The 23,178-nt window shown below is 34.4% G+C and overlaps 2 protein-coding genes across 2 annotated transcripts; one reads left to right on the top strand and one right to left on the bottom strand.

Annotated features, from left to right (window-relative positions):
* Nucleotides 1–204: 204 nt before the first annotated feature.
* LOC125856703 (probable glycerol-3-phosphate dehydrogenase [NAD(+)] 1, cytosolic) lies at nt 205–3,462 on the bottom strand. Its single transcript, XM_049536323.1, has 5 exons — nt 2,792–3,462; nt 2,270–2,491; nt 1,366–1,613; nt 884–1,023; nt 205–509 (listed from the first exon to the last, which is right to left on the bottom strand). The coding sequence occupies exons 1-5, from the start codon at nt 3,450–3,452 to the stop codon at nt 386–388; spliced, it is 1,395 nt and encodes a 464-aa protein (XP_049392280.1). The 5' UTR covers nt 3,453–3,462; the 3' UTR covers nt 205–385.
* A 6,544-nt stretch (nt 3,463–10,006) lies between these two features.
* On the top strand, nt 10,007–18,107 carry LOC125856717 (S-formylglutathione hydrolase). Its single transcript, XM_049536340.1, has 7 exons — nt 10,007–10,262; nt 11,059–11,176; nt 11,533–11,580; nt 15,753–15,949; nt 16,138–16,236; nt 16,326–16,391; nt 17,610–18,107. The coding sequence occupies exons 1-7, from the start codon at nt 10,116–10,118 to the stop codon at nt 17,787–17,789; spliced, it is 855 nt and encodes a 284-aa protein (XP_049392297.1). The 5' UTR covers nt 10,007–10,115; the 3' UTR covers nt 17,790–18,107.
* The last annotated feature ends 5,071 nt before the right edge of the window (nt 18,108–23,178 follow it).

Genomic DNA, 23,178 nt, shown 5'->3' with positions numbered 1-23,178 from the left:
AATTTTATGAGTTTGAAAAATTTGTCGAAGTCATTTTTTCGAATTTGAAACTCTTATCTTCAAAATAAATAAAGGGACACTTTCATCTAAAAAACAATAAAGACAGCTCGATTCACTAAGCTTCCACTGAATTCAAAAAACGACCACAATATACTAACATTCAGTAAATTCAAAATGGCTTTTGGAAAGAACAAACCATACAAAAGGCTTCAAGTTCAAATGAATATCAAGAAAATAGGACCATATGTTAAGCATGTTCATCAATACAAATTTGAGTATGAAATGTATGTTTTCTTCACCACATAAAACAATCCATCCAATTTGAATCACTCTATACACTTATTCATTGTTTTAAATACTAAAAATGTTGTGCATAAATTGTTGATCAAGGTTGTCCAAGAAGTGAAGGCCTGTAAAAAGCATGGCTTTGTGCAATCTCAATCCGATCGCGCGGATCGTTCAAGTTTTCATCCCTCAGTGCCTGAAGAATAGCCATTGGCCCTTGTTCTCTGGAAATTAAAAAAAAAAAAAGGATAAATTAGCCCTTGAAAATGAAAACTTAATCGTTGTTTTCGTATACAAGTTTGCTAGGATGGTAGCGGTTCATTGTTTATGCATGAAATTGTAAGAGTTTAACTTATATACACTGACTGCGTAAAATTTTTTGCTCATATAACAAATGGAATTAGTAACTTGGAAAGTAAGGTAGACAACCTGCTGTAACATGTTAAATTACACTGATGGTGTAAAAACTCTTATGATATCAGTGTATATAAGTTAAATTATAATTATAACAGCTGATTTGTTGAGTTTATAACACGGGATTACGCATTAGCAACAAATCACAAGCAGCAACTATATGTTGTGTTGTACAAGGACTTACCTTTTTATGAGTATCCTGTATAAAGTCTTCAAGATGGGGCACAGCTCAACTGGGGCAACCGGCTTATTATCTCCGGGATGTAACACATTCAAACTTGACTGACTTAGAAGTTCATAGAATGCTTCGACAGCAGAAACTCCCTATGGAAAAGTGAAAAAGAACGTGACCGCTTAGGATGCCGGAATCTTAGAAGTTGTTACAGTAAGGATCAAGCTCAATAACTTGATGCATTAGTATAAAATGAAAGAGGAAATTGCTAGGAAAAATTCAGGATCAACAACACTGTCAAATCCAAACATCGAGTATCCATTTCCACTGTACAAAGTATGCTTCTAATGGGTTTTAGACCGTAGGACAAAAAAACAAAGAAGCATTCTTTCTTAAACGAACTAAAAAGGGAAGTAGGACAAACAAATTGAAATGGAGGGAGTACTACTCTTCAGAGAGACATAATAAGAGAATAGGTAATAGAAAATGAGTACCTGGATTGTTCCTTTGCCACTAATGCTATCACCCATATCGAGACTCAGTTCTCCCTTAGCTATCATTTGACCATACCAGGAGTTACGACCTTTCAACAATGTAACATATGTATCAGCTAGAAGAGGCCCTGCAAGCCTTTCTGGTTCTTCAGTCAGTAAATACGTGATGAATATCATCTCTGATGTACAATGTGCAAAATATACTGATTTGCTGGTAGCACTCTCATTTGTTAGTGCAGCTACCATCCCTGGAATCAATGAGAAGGCAAGCACAAAAACAATGAGAAGATTCTCACAAAAAAAAATTTGGTGTTACATAAACGTTAGCTCAGGACTTCAGATGCCGCGCATATGGCTCTGATGAGAATTCCAGTTTCAATATCAAGTTACTGATCCCTCTTACGAAATCCTCATTTACATTTAACGGTACAACAGGAAAAATGATTCTCTCTTTACCTCACCAATAATATCAATAAAGGTAAGACAATTCTCCTATTAATGATGCATATAACACCATAAATTGTTGAAACTTGTTATATGTTACATGGAGAATTGCTAAATGTCTCTAGTGTATTCTCGAGTCTTTATGGAGGAAATATGTACCATAAATCAGGGGCACAAGATGCTATAAACACCAATGATGCTTTTTCATTGAGAATAACTAAAGATGAAGATGATAATTTGTTATAAATAGCCACCATGAAACTTGAACATGGAATGGCCGACTAAACTAGCTTCTGAAGAGCTCTTAGGCTTGCTCATTTTTGCAATTTTTGAGTATTCGGAACATAATAGTAAACTGACGAGTCAAAAAGACAAAAATGGTTGCTTATTACCGGGAACGGTTTTAACCTGAAAAATAAATTCCTCAGACAAACAAACATTGAGAAAGACCAAGATTTACCAGCTCCAATGGCGTAGACGTTCTTCAAACCTCCCATGACTTCGTGAGTTACAAGGTCGCTGTTGTCCCATACAATAAAATGAGGTTGCCTTAGGAACTTTGCAAGTGGTTTTCTCCATTTTTCTGATCCACAAATCCTAGCATTAGCATATTCTTTGTTGTAAATCTCCGATGCAATATTTGGTCCACCAAGATAAAGGATATTCTCAACTGGTACTCCAGCTGCAATGAACAGATCATATTGTTAAGAAACTGAAAGGCAAAACATTATTCTTTCTTTTACAACTAACATATTGATGGATGAAACAAAGCTTCAATACATTTGAGCTTTGATACATTTTAGTTGGTCTTTTACAACTAACAATCACATGCTCATACTGAGTTAGTTCTGTTTCATTTCAACATATTTAGGAACCACTATATGAAAAACACGCGTTCAAAGGCCATACTGATTAGGAACTGTAAGTCGAGTAAAGATCAGCTGGAAACAAGATCTAAAGCAAGATAAAGATAAACTCTTACTTGCCCGATTAATCATCTGTGTAGGAGTAATAATATGAGGAACTGGATCTAGTTCAGCCTCTATACCCTTTGCCAATGAAATGATGATCGGTACAGTTAATCTTTCCTTCCAATACTTGCTGATCTCCTTAAAGACTTCGCGTGTTTCAGTCGAGGGCAATCCGTTAATCACAAGATCAGCATCCCACACAGCTTCTTGCAAGTTGGTCACAACTTTCAATGGACAAAATGGTGTATCAATCATGTTTAAGCAGAAACCATCTTTCAAGATTTCATCAGCATACAATGTCCGATCGCCTAATCTAGCCTCGACGTATTTGAGATATGCACATCTCCTTATCAACCTCCTCAACACATCCTCCCTTGAATTGATCACTTCAAATAAATGTTCTGCTGTGGCTCTATCAACAGCCCTCCCTGACCTTCTCCATATCCTAATTTGAACCTTATCGCGAAATTGACCATAACTATCTTGCAACAAAGCTGCAAAAACACTGCCCCAAGCACCAGCTCCAACACAAACTATCCTCAACAAATCACCATCAGATTTACCAAGAATATGCCTAAGCTCATCAAGTTTCTCCTCTGGACCATTGTGGTTGTGTACACTCCCATTTGAGTACACACTATTACCACTTTTCACTTCAATACTACCAACCATTTTCTTTCAAGTAAACCCCACAAATCTTGACAATCTAAACACCTCAAAAAGTAGATAAAAGGAGAATCTTTAAACCCCAATATCACAAACTCTGCAGAATTTGTCTCAACCAATGAACAAGCTACACTTTTTAGCAAAACTATTTCAAGAATTTGAAGAGAAACAACCCCAGTTAAGAACCCCACAAAAAACAAACTGAACACCTCAAAAAGTATTAATATAAAAGAAGAATCTTTCAACCCCCAATGATCATAAACTCTGCAGAATTTGTCCTAAACAATGAACAAGCTATACTTCTTAACAAAACTATTTCAAGAACTTGAAGAAAAACAACCCCTTTAAGCATAAGAGCAAAACCCCTTATTGGATAGTAATATATTAAGCAAAGCACATTTCAAACATTAAATAAGTTTTCTTGACTTAGCTCATCTCCCACATTAACTAAATTCTTGAAAACTTCCTCAATTTTCCACTTCCTTCCAAGCTATGATAAACCAGAAATAGAGGAGAACCCTTTTACAAGTAGAAACTTTTACCTAAATCAAAACTACTAACTTTTCTCTTTCCTCACTTTTTCAACTCAAATCCACCAATTCTTTATACAATTTTTCTTCATTATCCCCACTTCCAGAGCAATAAAAGAAGCTGGCAAAGCACTATTAAGCCTACTAAATTTGTAAATCTTGATTTTGCTGACAGCTTTGTAGTGTCCGCCTAAGTTTGGTTTATCTACCCAACAGACAATTTTTGACAATAATAAAGAAAAGAGTTGAAAAAAGAACAAACCTTTACGTGTCAAACAGTATAAAAATTCAATTTTTAAGCTGAAACTGTTGCTTTTACACACATTTAAGTTTAAAAAAACAAGAATTGTATGTAAAATGTACAATCTTGAAACAAAAAAATGATGACCCAATTCATGAAAATAGTTCCATGAGACAATGAAGGTTAAAGATCACTTTTTTATTTGACAATATATAAATACATATAATGCATGTGTGTATATATAGGTAGAAAGTGGGGTGGGTGGGGGTAGGGGGGTGTTAAAATTGATTGATATGGATAGAGTTGTTGAATGGGGGTAATATAGGGGAGGGTGCCAAGGCAATTAAAGTTTTGTAGTACTATTGCCAACCTCCTAGACGGCCATTAATAATGAACATGTAGTTTGGTGCTACAATGTTCGGATTCTTTGTAAAAGTTATTGTATTTGTATCGAGTTTTTAAAAAATGTAAACGGTATTTGGATGATTTGATAGAATAGTTTTTCATTGCCTTCAAAATTTGAATAGGCTTCTATATTATGTGTATTTTAATTAGTTAGTTGAATTAGTGAATATTTAATGATGAATAAAAAAAAGTATGCATTTAACATGAATTACTTTGAAAAAAAAAACTAAAATCAAGATTAAGGTAAATTAAAAAAAAATAAAAATAAAAATATATATAGGAAAAATCTTTTTGGCTAGAATGGTATTTTACTTATGTTATTTTACCTTTCTGAATATTTTTATCCTTTTAACTTTAATACTTTTTAATTAAAAAATAAAAAAAATTATTTTTTTAAAAAAAATATTATAAATTTTTTTAAATTCTGATCAAATTTTCTGATTATTTAGCATTATCCTTATATATATATATATATATATATATATATATAAAAAGAACACTTTTCTATGCACAATTTATAATCTTAGCCTCTTTGGGATTGGCACCCAATCTGATCTTGGGACACACTGACACACACCATTAAAATAATTAAAATAGAATAAGAAAATAATTAATGATTGAGGTAGGGGTATAAATGGACGGTTTAGATCGAAGTTGGATGAATTATACATTTAAATTTGAATAGATTAAAATGTATGTAACTCGCCCAAAAGTTCATTGAAATGAGAGGGATTGGTTTAAAATTGGGCTAAATAATGACTTGTTTCGAATTTGTATATGCTAAATTTTAACTTTTTTTCTTATAACTTTTTTTCTTATAACTTTTAATCATCATTATTTTTTTTCTTTTATCATAATTATAGATAATATATATGAGAAAATGGTTAAATACCCATCAATTTATATTCAGATTTTCAACTACACACTTATATTTCACAGAGATTCTATTATCCCCTAAACTATTTTAAAATAGATTAAATACCCCCTTAAAACGTGATAACCAGTCATCTGCCTTGTGGTGAGGCACAAACGCTTGACACGTGTGTTTCACCAATTAAATTTTTTTTAAAAGCTTTCTCTCCTTTTTCTTCATCCTTTCTTCTTCAATCTTTTTGCTGCCCTATTTTTTTTTTTTGTGAAAGCTTGATTTGGGGAAAATATTAGGGGATACATTGTGGGTTTTCTTTTATTTTTTTTTATCTTCCTCACAAGGTGAATTCGTCGGGCCTCCATCCTTTTCACCATTGTCGTATGAGAAATCATTGTTACCACCTCCACCTCCATCTTTATTATTTTTTCTCAAATTTGATCCAAATTTTTTTGGGATGATATAAATATATGTTAATATATCTACAATTTATTTGGGTTGATTGATTTTGCAAGAGTATTACATGAGTTTGAAAATTTATTTTGAATCAATAATAAAGAATTTGGTAAAAATGGTGGTGGCAGCACCTGTTTAGAGGTGGTGAATGATGGAGAGATTTGTTTTATATTGCTATGGAGAAGAAAAAATAAATAAGAAAGATAAATAATTAAAAATACATATATTTGTTGAAAAAAGATATTAAAAATAAAGTTTTAGTAATAGTTTTTAATGTTCACTCTCTCACTCACATTGCCAACTAAGCCTTTAGAGAGGTAATTATTACAGTTATAAATAGTTCAGGTGGGTGATAGGTATCTCGTAAAGTTAAAATGTGTAGTTGAAAATTCGGATATAAAGTAGGAGGGCTTTTGACCATTTTCTCTAATATATATTAAACAACTTTTGCAAAAAAATGAGAAAATATTTCAAATGTTAAATTCATGAATTTGAGTTTTATGATTTCAAAATGCCAAATAAATGGTGTTCGTCATTGAGAACATGGTGAACATTGATCAACATGTCAATTATGAATATGGATACACTAAATTTCAAGCCGATTGAAATTTGTAAACAAATTCAAGAAAACTAGCATAGAGTAATACACATAAGAAACCAAATTCATGAATTCGGACTTCATGATTATGAAATGCCAAAATAAATAATGTTAGTCATTAAGAAAATTGATCACTAAGAAGTTTTCAATGGGCACACATAATTTCAGCAACAATACTCATACACGCGAAAGAAGATCAAGATAAATATTAGTTGCTAGACTCCGATGAACTTTACTATATATATATAGAGTCTACAAGCAGGCATGTCTTCGTTAACATGCCTGCTTGTAGGGGTGTTCACGGGTTGATTTGGGTCAATTATGGTCAAAATCAAAATCAAACCAACTTAATCGATTTTAAAATTATCAAAATCAAACCAAATCAAATATAATACTCCCTCCATCTCATTTTATATGAGGTACTTTGACTCGGCGGGAAGTTTAAGAAAGGAAGGAAGACTTTTAAAATTTGTGATCTAAAATGAATGATAGAAATTTGTGTGGCTGTAAATCATTTCATTAAGGGTAAAATGGACATTTTATAGTTAAATTGTTACTTAATATAGAAATGTTTCGTTCTTTTTGGGATTGACTAAAAAGAACGTAAGTCATATAAATTGGGATAGAGGGAGTATACATTTACCGGTTTGGTGGTTATCGGTTTCGGTTTGGTTCGGTTATTAACCATACACATAAATAAAAGAAACAATTCATTCAAAATGAGAAAAAAGTGACAACAATCCATTCAAAACAAAAAATAGTTAGAATGACTTAAATTACCGAACTTTCTATTTCAATAAAACTTTAAAATTCACTATATTGGCTTAGAAGGAAGAGACAATAACATTTTCAGTCCCACAAAGAATTGTCATAGACACTCATATTACATGAAATCAATAAGATAAATATTTTCGTCTTGGGCATTCTTGCTTTCAATAAATAAAGAATAAATAAATTTTAATAAAAACATATATAAGATCTTTAAAATTGTTTATAAAAATAATAAATTAAGTATGTATATAATTCATCGGTTTGGTTCGGTTATTTTTTCAGTTTTTCGAAATAAACTCATAACCAAACCAAATACTACCGGTTTTCAAAAATCTAAAACCAAACCAAACCCAAATAAAATCGGTTTTATTTTATCGGTTTGATTTGATTTTTCGATTTGGATCGGTTTTTATCCAAACCGTGAACACCCCTACCTGCTTGTATGATAAAGGGTATTTTCGAAACTTTCTACTTTCCTTCTTCAACTCTTTGTAATCTCTTGGTTTAAGGGTGTACTTTTTCTTTATTAGACCAAAAAATCAATCAACATTTACCTAATGACTCATATGTCCAATCAAAAAGTTAATTCTTTTGTTGAACTGTGTGGGCCCAACTCATGGGCTCCCAATACTATGTCGGCTCCTCATTCCGTTTTTCCTTTAATAGTAATAGTAATATTTCTATTTAGTCTTTTCATTATATTACATTTATTTCTCTTATTCCATTTTGTAGGTTATAGATTTAAAAATTATATAAATAATATTATAAATTATAATAATTAATAATTTAAATATTTAAAAATTATATAAAAAAATTGATTGACTCTTGACATTCTATTGATACCACATAAAACGGGTTAGATGATAAACATATATTATTTAAAATTACCGTAAATATTTTAAAGCTATATTAAAAAATCCAACTGACTCTTGACATTCTATTGGTACTAGATAAAATGGGTTAGATGATAAACATATATTATTTGAAATTGACGTAAAAAGTACAATAAATCGCAATAATTAATAATCTAGAAAAAATTAAAATACATATAAGAAAATCACTTGACTCCAAAAAATCTATCAATGTCACATAATTTGGGACATGAGAAGTAACATATATTATTTGAAAATTAAAAAGGTGCTATAAATTATAATAATTAACAATTTAATATATTTAAAAGACATAAAAAATAGCTAATTTTTGAAATCTTATTTATGCCACATAAATTAAAACAAACAAAGTATTATAAATTACCATAATTAACAACTTATAGTATTTTAAAAATCATATAAATTTTTTGATAGCTTCTCAAGTTTCATGATATCACATAAATTGAGACAAAAAATATTAACATATATTGGCCCCGTGCTGGCACGAGTCTTCCGTAGAGGGTTAAATTTGTCTTTCTGGAAAAAATACTGATATTGTGTGTCTTGTGTAATTCTCCACACGTGTCCCGGCTATACAATAACACATGCTTACAGCTCCACCGCCAAACAACAGCTACACGTGCAAGTTTATTATATAAATTGTATTACTAGTCACTTATTATTATTTTTAAAAAAAAAATTAGTTGTGCAGTTTGATAAATAAGTAATATGTTTTTTTTCTCCTTCTTTGTATAAACGAATCAATTCTAGATTCAATGATAAAAGAGAATGTAATTAGCAAAGTATGAGTTAGATATATGTTACGAATTTATATATTGCTGTAAACAAAACTCTAATAAATAAGTGGAAAATGATTCGAATATGATAAAAATATATCATTTAAATATGAAATAAATATAGTATTTAAATAAAGAATTTTTTTTTATAATAGGTCTCAAAAGAACCATAACACTATTGTGTAATATGATCTTTCGATCATGGAAGCAAAATATTGTCTTTTCTTTGATGAAGAAAATCTTAAAGTTTTATAAATCTCGTACACTCCTTATTTTTAAAATTTTCGTCTAAGTATGACTCAAGTTTTATTATTTCTATTTTCTGACTTACGCCTTTCTTTCATTAGAAAGAAGAATTGACTAATTATCGACGTATCTTTTACAAAATTTATTATCTATCGAATTTCTAATCATGCACCACTATTTTTTTTTTGGTTTTTAGTTATCTCCTCCTCCTCTTTTAAATTTTCCTTCTAATTTTTCAGTAATGGTTTATTGATTTAGCGATTTTGATTGTTTTTGTTATTGGGTTATCAGTTTTTAACGGTTTAAGGTTTTTTCTTAACGAGTTAATCGATAGTAAATTAAATAATTATATATATACCATTTTATATATAAAGTTCTTGACTTAGATTTAGTTTCCTATGTTTATTTCAGGCTGTCTCAAACTCTCGATTATTCTATTATGTGAAAGAGTTTGCTTTTGAGAAAAATGCAATTTGGTTCATTTGATTTGTCACCTTGTTTCTAAGTGATTTTCAATAATTTTTTTAATGTCAAAATCTTAACGGTCAAACCGATAACGATCAATAACCGATAAATCAATAATCGATAAGTCAATATCTTAATAATTCTAAAACGACGTGACATCTCTACAAACTGATAATCAATTCAAACCAATAAACTTCAAAATTGAATCGAACCGATCGATACGGAGCCCAAAAAAGTAAAAACACCACCCCAGCCCCCCCCCCCAAAAAAAAGGAGGAAAAAACCAAACAGAGACATGTGTCTCAATTATTAATCTAGTGTTTGTTCTATGATAAAAAAAGAGTGACACTTGCAGTACTGTTTTTCTAATCTTCAACAGAAACTTTCACTGATTGAGCTTCATCCTTGTTGCTGTAACAAAAAATGGAAATCAAGCCAACAGAAATCAGCATTTCCAAGATGTTTGGAGGTTATAACAAGAGATACAAACACTATAGCCCAGCTCTTGGATGTTCAATGAATTTCCATATCTTTTTTCCTCCTTCTTCTTCCCCTTCTCACAAATTCCCTGTAAGTTCCATCTTTTTCAAGAACCCATTTCAGGGTTTTACTTAAATTATCCATTAATTTGATTATCATGTAGGTTTTATGGGTTTTGTTCATTATTTCAAGAACCCATTTCAGAATTGTCCTTAAATGTCTCAAATTTATTATGCTCTAGGTTTTATGGGTATTCTAGAGCCCATTTCAGAATTGTTCTTATAGAACCCATTAATTTTGTTATCCTTTATGTTTTATGGGTTTCAAGTACTATTTTTTTTCTTTTCTTTTTGGGTTTGAGTTTTTGATTTCTTTGTTAATTTGTTGGTTTAGTGAACATATGTGGATGATCTGTTGTTACCTTATCAAGTTAATCTTTTTGAGTTTGTTCTTAAGCCCTATATTGGAATGCAATTGATCAGAACAGGTGCAGTTGATATAGATGAATTTGTTTAACCAATCCCCGTTTAGCTTGGATTGACGCATAGTTAATTGATTGTTCATAATTTTATGTGATCAAAAGTTATTCACTTGGATGAATTTGAAATGTTTTCTTTAAGCAGAGGGTCTATGGGAAACAACCTCTCTATCTCTACGAGGTAGGGGTAAGGTTTGCGTACACACTTCCCTCCCCAGACCCCATTTGTTGGGATTACACTGGGTATGCCGTTTTTGTTGTATTTGTTAAGTGGTAGGAGAGTATTTGTGATATTTTTTATAGAGTGTTGGGTAAATTTTGATGGACTTGTTTTATAATAGTACATGAGTAACAATATTGGTTAGCTATGTGAATTACTAATGCTGCCATGGATGCACCAATTATTAGGTGCTTTACTGGCTCTCCGGCTTAACGTGCACGGATGAAAACTTTATAGCTAAATCTGGTGCTCAACGTGCTGCTTCTAGTGAGGGCGTGGCACTGATTGTCCCAGATACATCTCCAAGTAAGTGTCTCTTTGTTTTTTTTTTTTCTGTAAATGCTGTGTGGCTGTATTTTGTAATGTCATTCATTAGATATGGTTGGTCCCAAGGGGTGGTATTATTGAGTATACTCCATGTAGTCATATGTGCTGGACTTTTACTGCCAATCACATTGATCTTATTAGCTGACCAGGAAAATCTGGATTTAGTTGATGAGGCTGCAATCTCTCATATATATATGTGTGTGTGTGTGCGCGTGTGTAACTGAAATTAGCATACTATTGGATGATAATTTTCTTTAATCAAACTATTCTTGTGTTTAGTTCCTTTTGCTAACACAGCTATGAATCTAACTGAATATTGTCTTGTCTTATTACAGGAGGTCTAAATGTGGAAGGAGAGTCAGACAGCTGGGATTTTGGAGTAGGTACGTCAAATACTGTATGCTCTTCGAACTATGTAATGTTGAACTTGATGATTGATCAGGGAAGTATCAACTATGTACTTATGCAGAATTTGACATGTGAACGACCACATGGACCATGTGGGAGTTTAAGGGCTTCCCTTTATGTTTCTACATGTCTACTCTATATGTTTTCCCTTGATGAATCAGTGGTGGAGATGGTTATATGTCGCTGCCATCTATTAGAGCTCCACTGATATGATTTATATGCTTCCAAATTCTGTTTCTTCCGTTCCTTATGCGAAGTCAAGACAAAAGAAAGAAAAGAAATACTACTAGAAACTAACAATAAAGGCTCATCTCAGCAGGGACAGATTTCCTGGTCATATCAGCTTCCCATTATCACTCCAGAATGATGTCCTGCTACCATTTTGTACTCTCATGGAGACTTGATTGATTCATCATAACAGGCCCTAATACCCTGGTAGATCTCCAAAACCTAACAACATAAGCTGAATTAACTGGTTTAGTCGTCCAGTCTTCTGCTTCATGTTTAGCTTTAATCGCCTTTCTCCATAAGCTTGATGGTCTTGAGAGTATCTCCAAAACCACTTCAGTTTGAGTGTTTTACTGTGATTCTTTAAGTTTTTAATTCCCAATCCACCTTGAGCTCTGTTGAGAATTACCTCCTTCCACTTGACCAGATGGTCTTGCCATAGAAACTTCTTTCTTATGATGTCCAACCTTAGAATAACTCCCACAGGAAGGGGAGAAGGGACATCATATAGGTTGACAAAGTATCTATTACTGAATTTATCCGAGTGAGCCTTCCTCCCAGTGACAAGTATCGAAACTTCCCTCTTGAGCGTTTTCTCTCACATTTCTCTGGTACATTGTTCCAGATTCCTAGATATTTTGATTTGGCCCCCAATGACATGCCAAGATATGAAGTAGGCAGAGCCCCCACTTCTCTCCCCAAAATCATTGCCAAGGCCTCCATATTTGTAACTTCATTAATTGGGACTATATGATGCAGCCCAGTAACATCTTCAAAGAGCACCAAAATAATTCTCAAAATTCTCAGTTGCTCCACCTCTGCATCACAAAAGATCAACGTGTCATCAACATATTGCTACCTCAAAGCTATTAATCCACCCATTGAGTTTAGCATTTTTAACCATGATGTTAAAACCTTCCATGGGAATTATGAAAATAAAAGGAGACAAAAGGTCACCCTGCCCGAGACTTCTTTGAGACCTCTTTGAGCTCTCTTTGAGTAGGAAAGAAACCTCCTTAGGAACCATTAATTATTACTGAGAATCTAAAGTAGATATATAAAATTTCATCCACTTGATCCATTTCACTCCAAATCCCACTTGTTGTAACATGCTTAATAAGAAGGTCCAATTCACATGATCATATTCATATGCTTTTTCAATATCTTACTTGCAAAGAATACCAGGCTTCTTCTGGTTCTGTCTTGAGTTCACTGCTTCATTGGCTATATCAGAATGACATTCATTATTTCCCTTCCTTTTATGATGGCCATATGTTGGGCATCTACCTATTTTCCATTACCCTTTTCAGCCTCTTGGCTAGAACCTTTGCAATGATCTTGTAAATACTGCCTATAAAACTTATAAGTTTGAAATCCCGCAATTCGTTTGCACCATTTTTCTAGGGATCAAGGCCATGTAAGTTGCATTGAGACTTCTTTCAAAGAAATCATGAGAGTGAAAGTTATAGAACACCTCCATGATATCCTGCTTGAGCACCTCCTGAGATAAAGAATCCCATTGTAAAGCCATCAAGACCTGGAGCCTTATCTATAGCACACATTTTTAGACACCCCAAAACTTCTTGTTCTTCCAATCTGATCTGAAAGAGATCCTTTTCTTCCTCAGAAACTGCTGGACAGTTCCCAAAATTGCTTATTGGTTTCCATTATTCAGTCACAATATAGAGTTTATTTTTGTAGAAGTCCAAAATCTCATTCTTGATTCTCTGAGGCTCTGAAATTAATTCATCCTTTATCACTAAGGGGTCGTTTGGTAGAGTGTATTAAGAAAAATAATGCATGTATTAGCCTTGTGTATTACAAGTACCTTGTTTGGTACTCTTTTCAAGCATTAGTTATACACTCTATTGTGTATTGTGTATTGCTAATACCATGGATTTCTAGGTATTAGGAATGCAATGGTTTTAATGCATGCATTAACTCAATTAAAGACCCAATTGTCCCTCAATACCTTTTTTATATCTCTTCTACCATAATAGTGAAGGGTATCTTTGTAAATAATTTTATTAATGCAATGCATTCTATTTTTAATGCATCAAACCAAGCCATGCATACAAATAATCTATGTATAATTAATGCAAGCATAACTATACATGCATTGCTAATGCAAGCATTACTAATACACTCTATTTAACATTATTTTTATACACTCTGCCAAACGACCCCTAAGTGATCAATGTTGTTACATCTTTTGTGGGAATACGTAGTTTTATGGAAAAAGTTTGTATTTCTGTCTCTTTCTTTCAGCCAGATGGCCCGGGATCTCTGCCTTCCGGCCACTTCCTTATCTTTCAGAAGTTCTTCATACTTCATCAGCAAAGAAGCCTTCTCCACCCTTTTCCCCCTCAGTTAAAATTTTGTCTGGCAGTACTCTGTCAAAGCTTTCGTTTTATAAGCTAAAATGTAATCAACTTTTCCCAAAAAATCAAATGATGTCCACCAACTATTAATCATGACCCTGAAATGCCTAAATGAATGGTGTTAGTCATGGCAAACATGGTGATATTGATCATCAGGCAATTTTCGATGGGCACCATATTTCAGGCCAAATGAAGTCTGTCAACAAAATTCATGAAAATCAGCATGTACTAATACAAACGAAAAAGAATCAAATTCACCATATTTCAGGCCAAATGAAGTCTGTCAACAAATTCATGAAAATCAGCATGTACTAATACAAACGAAAAAGAATCAAATTCATGAAATCGCATTTCATGAACCTGATAAGACTAAATAAACGATGATAGTAATGGCGAACATGGTGAGTATTGATCACCAAGATATTTTCGATGGACACACCACATTTAAAGCCAAATGGAGTTCGTCAACAAACGTAAGGAAAATCAACATGTACTGATAAACATAAAACTAATAAAATTCATGATTTTGGGTTTCATGACCCTGAAACGCCTGAATGAATGATGTCAGTCGTGGCGAACATGATGAATATTGATCATCCAGCCATTTTGTAGGGCACACCAAACGGAGTTTGTCAACAATATTTGGGAAAATCAGTATGTATTAGTTATTACCTGTGAAAAGTTATAAAATTTATGATTTCGGGTTTCATAATCGCCTAAATGAACGGCATTTGTCATGGCGAACATGGTGAGTATTGATCACCAGGTCATTTTCGAAGGACACCAAATTTCAGGCCAAATTGAGTCAGTCGACAAACTTCAGAAAATTGGCATGTAGTAACACACGTAGTATTCACATTCACGAATTCGGATTTCATGACCCTGAAACACCTAGAATGAACGACGTTAATCATGGAAAACATGATGGGTATTGATAACCATTCTATATCCGATAGACAAACCAAATTTCAGACCAATTAGCATGTGCTAATAGACATGAAAAAAGTGATCAGATTCATGAACTCGGGTTACATGACCCTCAAATGCCTAAATGAACGACGTTAGTCATGGCAAACATGATGAGTATTCATCATCAGGCCATTTTTGGTGGACACACCAAATTTCAAGCCAAACATAGTCTCAGACTCTCAGTCTGTCAACAAAATTCAGGAAATCACTATGTACTAATACACACGAAAGAATGGTTGATGTAGATAAGAGTTCTTTTTGATATTTAATTTTCCTTCTTAGAGAACTTGGGTCATATAATACTGAGAATTAAGGATTCTAATTTCATACAACTCTGAGAAAAGTGCACCGTGTTCCTTTTAAAATACTGTTATGCAGTGCTCCAATAAGGAAAAACAATGGTAAACCGTACTACTATTTAATTTCTCATACACTTATCTTTTTCAGAAGGTATGGGTTATTCACAGTGCCACCTAAGTTCATGATAACTCTTAGCTGAGATACTTGTCTAAGTTTCTATAAGCTGAATTCGACTACAAATGACACCTTTTAAATTTTTCTTGTGGTAGGTGCTGGTTTCTATCTAAATGCAACACAAGAGAAATGGAAGAACTGGAAGATGTATGACTATGTGGTCAAAGAACTGCCGACACTTCTTCATGAAAACTTTCCAGAACTTGATACGTCACGGGCATCTATCTTTGGTCACTCTATGGGTGGGCATGGAGCACTGACAATCTACCTGAAAAACCTGGATAAGTATAAGGTATTTCTCTATGAAACTTATGTCTCATTGTCTCTACACATAGAGTAAAACTTAGCCTGCTCCGAGTCCGAAGCTAGGAATATTGAACATTGATGCATTGTCATCTCTTTTAAAGCTTATTAAGAGCTTTATTTTCCATTTGAATTCATGTGAATATTCACAAGCATTATTTTGCATATTCTTGACAGTCAGTATCAGCCTTTGCTCCTATTGCAAATCCCGTTAACTGTCCCTGGGGACTGAAGGCTTTTACAAACTACTTGGGTGAAAATAAAGCTGATTGGGAGGTATGGTCTTCAAGTGACTGTGCTGCATAAAACTAGAAATTCTGGAGGTTTCTTCATCTTAGTGATATTTTAACTTCTCTTTTATGCAGGAATATGATGCTACTTGCCTTGTATCAAAACATAACGATGTCTCTGCTACCATTCTTATTGATCAGGTACAGATCAATCTCTTGTTTGGCAAAGGAATTTCTTGAATTTTCCCTTTTGGTTATATGTTGTTAAACCGTCTCTCTTCTACATATGAAGTTATCAAGAGATATGCAAGGGGGGATTTTGAGTTCTAGTTACTGGTTCGGCAGAACTCAATTGCTTTGGACAAAGCCCTGTGTATGTGATACGAAATCCTCTTATTATTTATAAATAGTTTATCTAGAACAATAAGGTTCCTTTTCTAGAATCCAGAACCCATAAACTCGAAATTTTGGATCCGCATCATGAGCTTTCTGCAGTTCGCTGTAGGCTTTAATGAGTACAATTTTGCCCGAGAATAGCATCCTGATCAGTTCTTTTTTTAGAGTCACATTTATATTTATTAAGAAAAAAAAGTTCTTCCATGTTTGTGTAGCTTCCGTCTTTAATCTGATCTTCGCGAAGAGAGCCGGCTGTTTCTGTTGTCCTTTGTAGCTCATCATAGTTATTACAGAAAAAGCTATGCCCGTCACAGTTGACTATTTGAGAGATTAGACTTGTCCTTATATGGAGTTTGATAGTCTTAAATTAGCAGTAGATGCTTATTTAAACAGTTATAGAGGACGTTATGCCATAGCTCATAGCTGAGAGGTGCTTTGAGGCTTCTAACAGTGTCCTCTGATCTAGGCCTCTTAGGATTTATTGTTAAGGAGATATGTCCTGACCAACACATAAATGACCGTTTTATGTTAAGAGAGATGAGTACTTCTTTTGCTCCCGTTGGCATGTGGCGTGTCAGTTTTTTATTTGCTTTACTTGCTACTGAAAAAGAATCCTCTAATTCGTGTTATAATTGTATCTTTTTGAAACACTTGAACTCTAAATTCCCATGAACATACAAGATGGATCTACAAAGAACAGACATGATATAAATTATCCATTGTGCAACACATACTTAACCACTTGTGGGATCACACTGGATATGTTGTTGTTGGGAACTTGTCATGAGGCAGATGTCTACTGTCCAACTTAAACTTTTGCTGCTTGCACCAAGAAAAACAGAGTGAACGTTGAATCGCTGAAGGAGAAATAAAAGGACGACATCTTTCAATATATTATCTTCTTTCTGCTTGCAGATATATAACAGAGTAAATCATTATGTGATGTGTCCTTATATTACCTATGAAGATATGACCAAATGTATTTCTCAATTTATTTGAGCTTTTGATTGTATTATTGTATAGGGGGAGGACGACAAATTCTTTAAAGATCAACTGCTCCCACAGAAGTTTGAAGAGGCATGTAAAAAGGTTAATGTTCCTCTACTGCTGCGGCTGCAACCCGGTTATGACCACTCTTACTTCTTCATTGCCACCTTCATTGATGATCACATTCGTCATCATGCCCAAGCCCTTAACCTTTGATTAGGTTAAGCTTCCATTTCTGTTGAAGCTTTTCTGGAGACTTGACGAAGGACGACGACTTAAGCAAGTTAGTGGTGCACTTTTGGTTTGGCAGAAATTATGTTGAGGTACTTAATGAGACTTGTAATATGAAATAAAAGCGTGTTTCCAATTACATTATGTATGACTTTCTTGTTACTCTTGTTATAAACTTTGGGGCTTTTTGCTATGCTACTTATGTAAATCCATTTTGGTCAGTACTGATATATATATATATATATATATATATGTGAATGGAAAGATATATCATATATCTATCCATCTATCCTATTCGATTTAGATATTTGATATCGAAAAACAAAATGGTTGAATTTCAAGAACAAAATTCATTTCGCCCTGTCGTAGTTCTCAATCATTTTGTGGCACTGGGAGTGACTTCACTATTTATTATTGTGTATCCCACCACCAATGCTAATATACATTGAAGGATAGTTATGATTCCCCTCCTGGTTCATAGGGGTTTCCGAAATAGTATAAAAAAAAATGTTCTTCGAATTATTGCTATTTGACTTGGACTATGACAGTAAATCCCGGTGCAAACGGAGTCTGTCAACAAAATTCAGAAAAATCAGAAAAATCAGTATGTACTAATTGATACACATGAAAAGTAGTCTAATTTGGCCCAACTGATCGGTGTTAGTTATGGCGAACATAATAAGTATTGATCACTAGGGCATTTTTGATGGTCAAATCAAATTTTAGGTTGAACAGAGTTCGTCGATAAAATCCAGGAAAATTAACATGTACCAATAACACATGAAAAGTAATCAAATAAATTAATTCGAATTTCATGATTATGAACGCTGATTGTCATGACGTGATGAGTATTTATAATCATGACATTTCTGATGGACACACCAAATTTCATGTCAAATAGAGTTTGTCTACAATATTTAGGAAAATTAGCATGCACTAACACAGACAAATAGTAATCAAATTTATGAATTAAGGTTTTTTTACGATAATAAAATCATTAAACAAATGACGTAGTTATGGAGAACACGGTAAATATTGATCACGTGAAATTTTGATGAACACATCAAATTTCAGCCCAAACAGAATAGCTCAACAATATTTAAGAATACAATTGAAAATGAATAAATTCATGAATTCAGAATTCATGACCATGAAATGAACCATGTTAGTCATTGCTACCATGAAGAGAATTAATCACTAGGCCATTTTCGTAGAACAAACTAAATTTTAGGTCAATGGAGTCCGTTAATATTCAAGAAGGTCAAGAAATCCCAAAAGTCTACCCAAAAGGCTCCCAGACACGAATCCCAATGTAATTTTTAAATCATCTCCCAACTTTAACCCCACCAGCGATCCCTCTGATCACCGGAATCCTCCCTCCCTCTTCCTTTTCTGACAGTCTCCTTCCACCAAAGCCTCTACCAAACATCTGCGACTCAACCCCAAAAAGACCCATCCCCAGAAAGTCTCACACGCGCCACCTCTTCTTCTCAGACTTAGACGTCACGCGCCAACCCATGAGTTGACAAAACTCAGAATTTCAACCTTTTCGTGGTTCGATCAAGGCCACAAGAGATTTCACCTCCCACTCTGTCTTCGTTTAAAGCACTTTCTTTTCTTTTCATCAATTTTTAGGAGAGAGCTGGATAACATAATCCTTTCAAATTAGGGGGTAAGTCTTATGACTTAATTGATACCAAACTAGCCTCAGATTCTAGGTTTGAATAGGTGGAGAGTGTTGGGCGGTATGTGAGAAGAATGAAGTTGAGTAGGGTAGCTCTACAGTGGCTATGCAGAAGATTTAATGAAGCTCAGAAATCAAAGGAAAATCCTTCAAAACTTGGAGATGTAGAGATTTAACTACTCTTATTTATTGCTCTTTGAATTACAATAAATATGGTAGATTTGTATCTGTTATTACAGTTAAAGGAGAGCTGAGATCTATTATTATTCTCCCTGAAATCTCATTCAATGCTGGCTGGTCTGATCTCTCTAAGAAAATTGCGATTTTTATTAATAAGGCGAAATTTCATAGAGAGAAACTCTAAATGCAGGGGAAATAATCAAAGATGGACAAAAAGGAAAAGGAAGTTATAAGGAAGCTCTTCAAAATAGTAGATGACCCCCTAATGAACTTCAATCAGCTCTAGAGAGCAGGACCAATGGAGATAAGGATCTTTTGAGGAAAAGTCTGGTTGGCAGCTTCCCAGATTGCGATGAGATACCTTCTCGTTACGATGTTAGGAAATGGGCGCAAAACACATGGAGAGGCATCCACAACATACAAGTATTTGATTTGAACGGGATCTAATTCCTTTTTGAATTTCAGTCGAGAAGGGATGCTGAAAATGTGCTAGCAGGGAGATGGAGTAGGAGCAACCATCTATTGGAACTGGAGTGGTGGACCCCGACGACGGAGCTATTCAAGCCCAGCAACAATTTGATTGGTTTTGGGTTCAAATTTTGGGACTACCGTTACATCTATGGACTGATAAAGTGATGAAGGAGATGGGGGACCAGTGTGGCGGATGGATTGAAGCGGAAGAAGAAACCCAACTCAAGAATCACCTGAGATGGTCCCATATTCGAGTCAAAGGACCTCTGAAGGAAATTCCAACATATGTGGAAGTGAGTGATGGAGAATTCAATTTTTCTTTGCCGATATGGTGTGAAGCTCCGGCGAGATTTAGACGGAATTTGGATCTAATGCACGTCGAGCAATTAGAAGGCACAACACAACATGTATCTGGAAGGGAGCTCCCACAACAAAACTCTTTGCTGACTTTTATTCCAAATGGGGTGGAGCATAACATTATGGGTAATGATACGCAGTTAGTTTGCAAAAAAAAAAAAGGGGAAGAGGAACACGCGAGTCTAAATGAAAGACATGTGAGGGAAATAATTAAAAATTTGGGCCCAGAAATTGTATTAGAAGTGTTGGACCAAATCGGGATAAAAGGCAGTGAGTCACATGAAGCCCAATTGCCTAAGAAAGACCTGATTCAATTAGAAAAAGAACCTTTTGTTGACAACCTCTTTTCGACAGAGAACAATTTCTTTCCACGCTCGAACATATTAGAGATGGAGATAGGGACTGGAGTGAGAACTGAAACATCTTTTGCTAAGGATGATGTGGCAATTTACTTTGGGTCGAAAGTTTTGGGGTGTGAAGATAACAATATGCCTCTGGTTATTTATAATACCGAAGGGGCAGGAATTAATTCAACATAAACTGATAAGATAGATCTTCAGCAGGGCAACTGCTCTACTGAGCAAATTACATTATTTGAAGATCCTCTTCCTCTTTAAATTAATGATAATCTTTCAGAACAAGAAATTAAAGACAAAGTGTAACACCCCGTCCGAAACAGACCAAAAATACAGATTTTGAGAAGTTGTAGGTACAACCCACGGTTGCCATCCATGGACCGTAAGTCAGACCACGGCCTGTGCTTGTGGTCCGTGGTTCACCACTGCAACCCTTCCCCAACCCAGTTCAGAAAATCGACTAAGTCTCGACCCACGGTCCGTAGGTCAGACCACGGTCCATGGATCAACTCCTTTACCCAGCCTCTGACACGAACTACGGTCGACCAACACGGACCGTCGTTTGATCCACGGTCCGTAGGTCAGACCACGGTTCATGGTCTGTGTCCATGGATCAAGACTCATTTACCTAACCTCTGACACGAACTACGGTCGACCAACACGGACCGTCGTTTGATCCACGGTCCGTAGGTCTGACCATAGATGAGGGTCAGCAGTAAGTTAGGGGAAAATTGTTGAGTGGGTCAACTTCAGATGGTCATAACTCTTATCACAAAAGGAATTATGTGCCTATGACCTATGATATGATAGATAATTGAATCCTCTTTCCAGCGCCACCGAGTTTGCTAAATTTCGACCTCCGAGTAAAAAGTTATGCTTGTTTTAGTAAAGCCCTGTTGGGTAGGCTTGACCGACGACCCCAACCTACGGACCGTAGATTGAACGACGGTTCGTAGGTCCAGTCCGTCGATCGACAACAAGTAAGTGAGGGGTCTTTTGGTCTTTTCCTATTTTATTTAACCTCTTAGATACATCGTTTAAACCCTAAATCATGAGGTTTTAATCAGTTTAAGCCTAGAAACATAACTAGAACTTATCTAAGTCAAATCATTAATCAAAACTTACAAAATTAGAATCGAGAGAGGAGAAAAAGGTCAAGAACCCTAGTTCAAGAACGCAACAAGGTTCCATCAGTTCTAGCCCTGAAATCGAAAGATTTCTCCGTTGAATTCGTCACCAGGTATGTGGGATTTCACTAGTGGGTTCCTTTCGCCCATTAGGTCCTTAGAATTCAGTCAGATTCTTGATTCCATAATTATGAATAGACCTAGGGTTTCTAGAATTTCAACAGATCATCATGAATTAGTTATTTAAATGTTCCAAAATAGATTATCATGTTATTGCTCAGCTTATTGCATAAATTTCAGAACCCTAGCTATGTATTTCTTTAGTTCTTGAATTACACATGCTAGATCAAATATTTCAGTTATTCACATATACATGCTCCAGTTTTGAACGCCACATTATCAATATATTTCAGCATAAACCCTATTTTGAGTTATAAATCTTAAGAAGCTTTTTATTTAAGACAACACTTGAGTTTTAAACTGAGTTTTTGAGAAAGTAAAGATGAGTTTTGAGAAAGAGCTTCTAAAACATGATTAGTATGACAATTGAGTAGGTCATCAATGTATGAATAGTATGGTATCTTGTATACCATCAATGTTTATGTAGTATGACTTCCCAAGTCATCAATGATCACAATATAATATGATTTTGAATTGTTTTCTAAAAAGGAGTTTTCAAGTATGAGTATCTACATGTCAGTATTTTGAGCTATTTAGTATTTAAGTCATAATGTATTCAATTATACATGTCTCAGTTTATAAATGCATCATTATCAGATTAATTGTTGCATTCTCAGATTACATGTTCAGTTTTGAGCTATTCATTATATACAGAAACTCAGTCATGATGTGTTAACCACTTAATCTATTGGGAGTAGCATAGTACCGAGTTGGACTAGGGTTCAGCGTACCCATATAGTCCCAGAATTACGAGCCACGTAGATGTAAGTCCCCTTTGTGGGAAATATCACTTAGTGATCATGCCAGTCATGCCTCTATACCTTTGGCCTGGTATATTGGGTCCTCTCGATGGGGTGTATACATCGGACTCCACATTTAGCTCATATGGTTTTATGTCGGTTATTAGTAGCTCCCACAGTTCAGTCAAACTCTATTGCATTGACCATATTTTAGTACAGTCAATATTCAGTCTCAACATGTTATAAATTTAGTCATTGCATCAGTTAGCTCAGTATTCA

The sequence above is a fragment of the Solanum stenotomum genome, chromosome 2 (genome assembly GCF_019186545.1).
Source record: "Solanum stenotomum isolate F172 chromosome 2, ASM1918654v1, whole genome shotgun sequence".
Lineage (NCBI taxonomy): Eukaryota > Viridiplantae > Streptophyta > Magnoliopsida > Solanales > Solanaceae > Solanum > Solanum stenotomum.
Note: the sequence above shows the minus strand (reverse complement) of the source record. Positions and strands in the feature narration are given on the sequence as shown.

Coding starts and splice junctions, on each gene's coding strand:
- LOC125856703 (XM_049536323.1), bottom strand. CDS start 3,452: ATGGTTGGTAGTATTGAAGTGAAAAGTGGTAATAGTGTGTACTCAAAT. Junction 2,492..2,791: donor ACAGATGATTAATCGGGCAA/GTAAGAGTTTAT, acceptor TGTTCATTGCAG/CTGGAGTACCAGTTGAGAAT. Junction 1,024..1,365: donor GTGGCAAAGGAACAATCCAG/GTACTCATTTTC, acceptor ACTTTTCCATAG/GGAGTTTCTGCTGTCGAAGC.
- LOC125856717 (XM_049536340.1), top strand. CDS start 10,116: ATGGAAATCAAGCCAACAGAAATCAGCATTTCCAAGATGTTTGGAGGT. Junction 16,237..16,325: donor AAAATAAAGCTGATTGGGAG/GTATGGTCTTCA, acceptor TCTTTTATGCAG/GAATATGATGCTACTTGCCT. Junction 16,392..17,609: donor CTACCATTCTTATTGATCAG/GTACAGATCAAT, acceptor ATTATTGTATAG/GGGGAGGACGACAAATTCTT.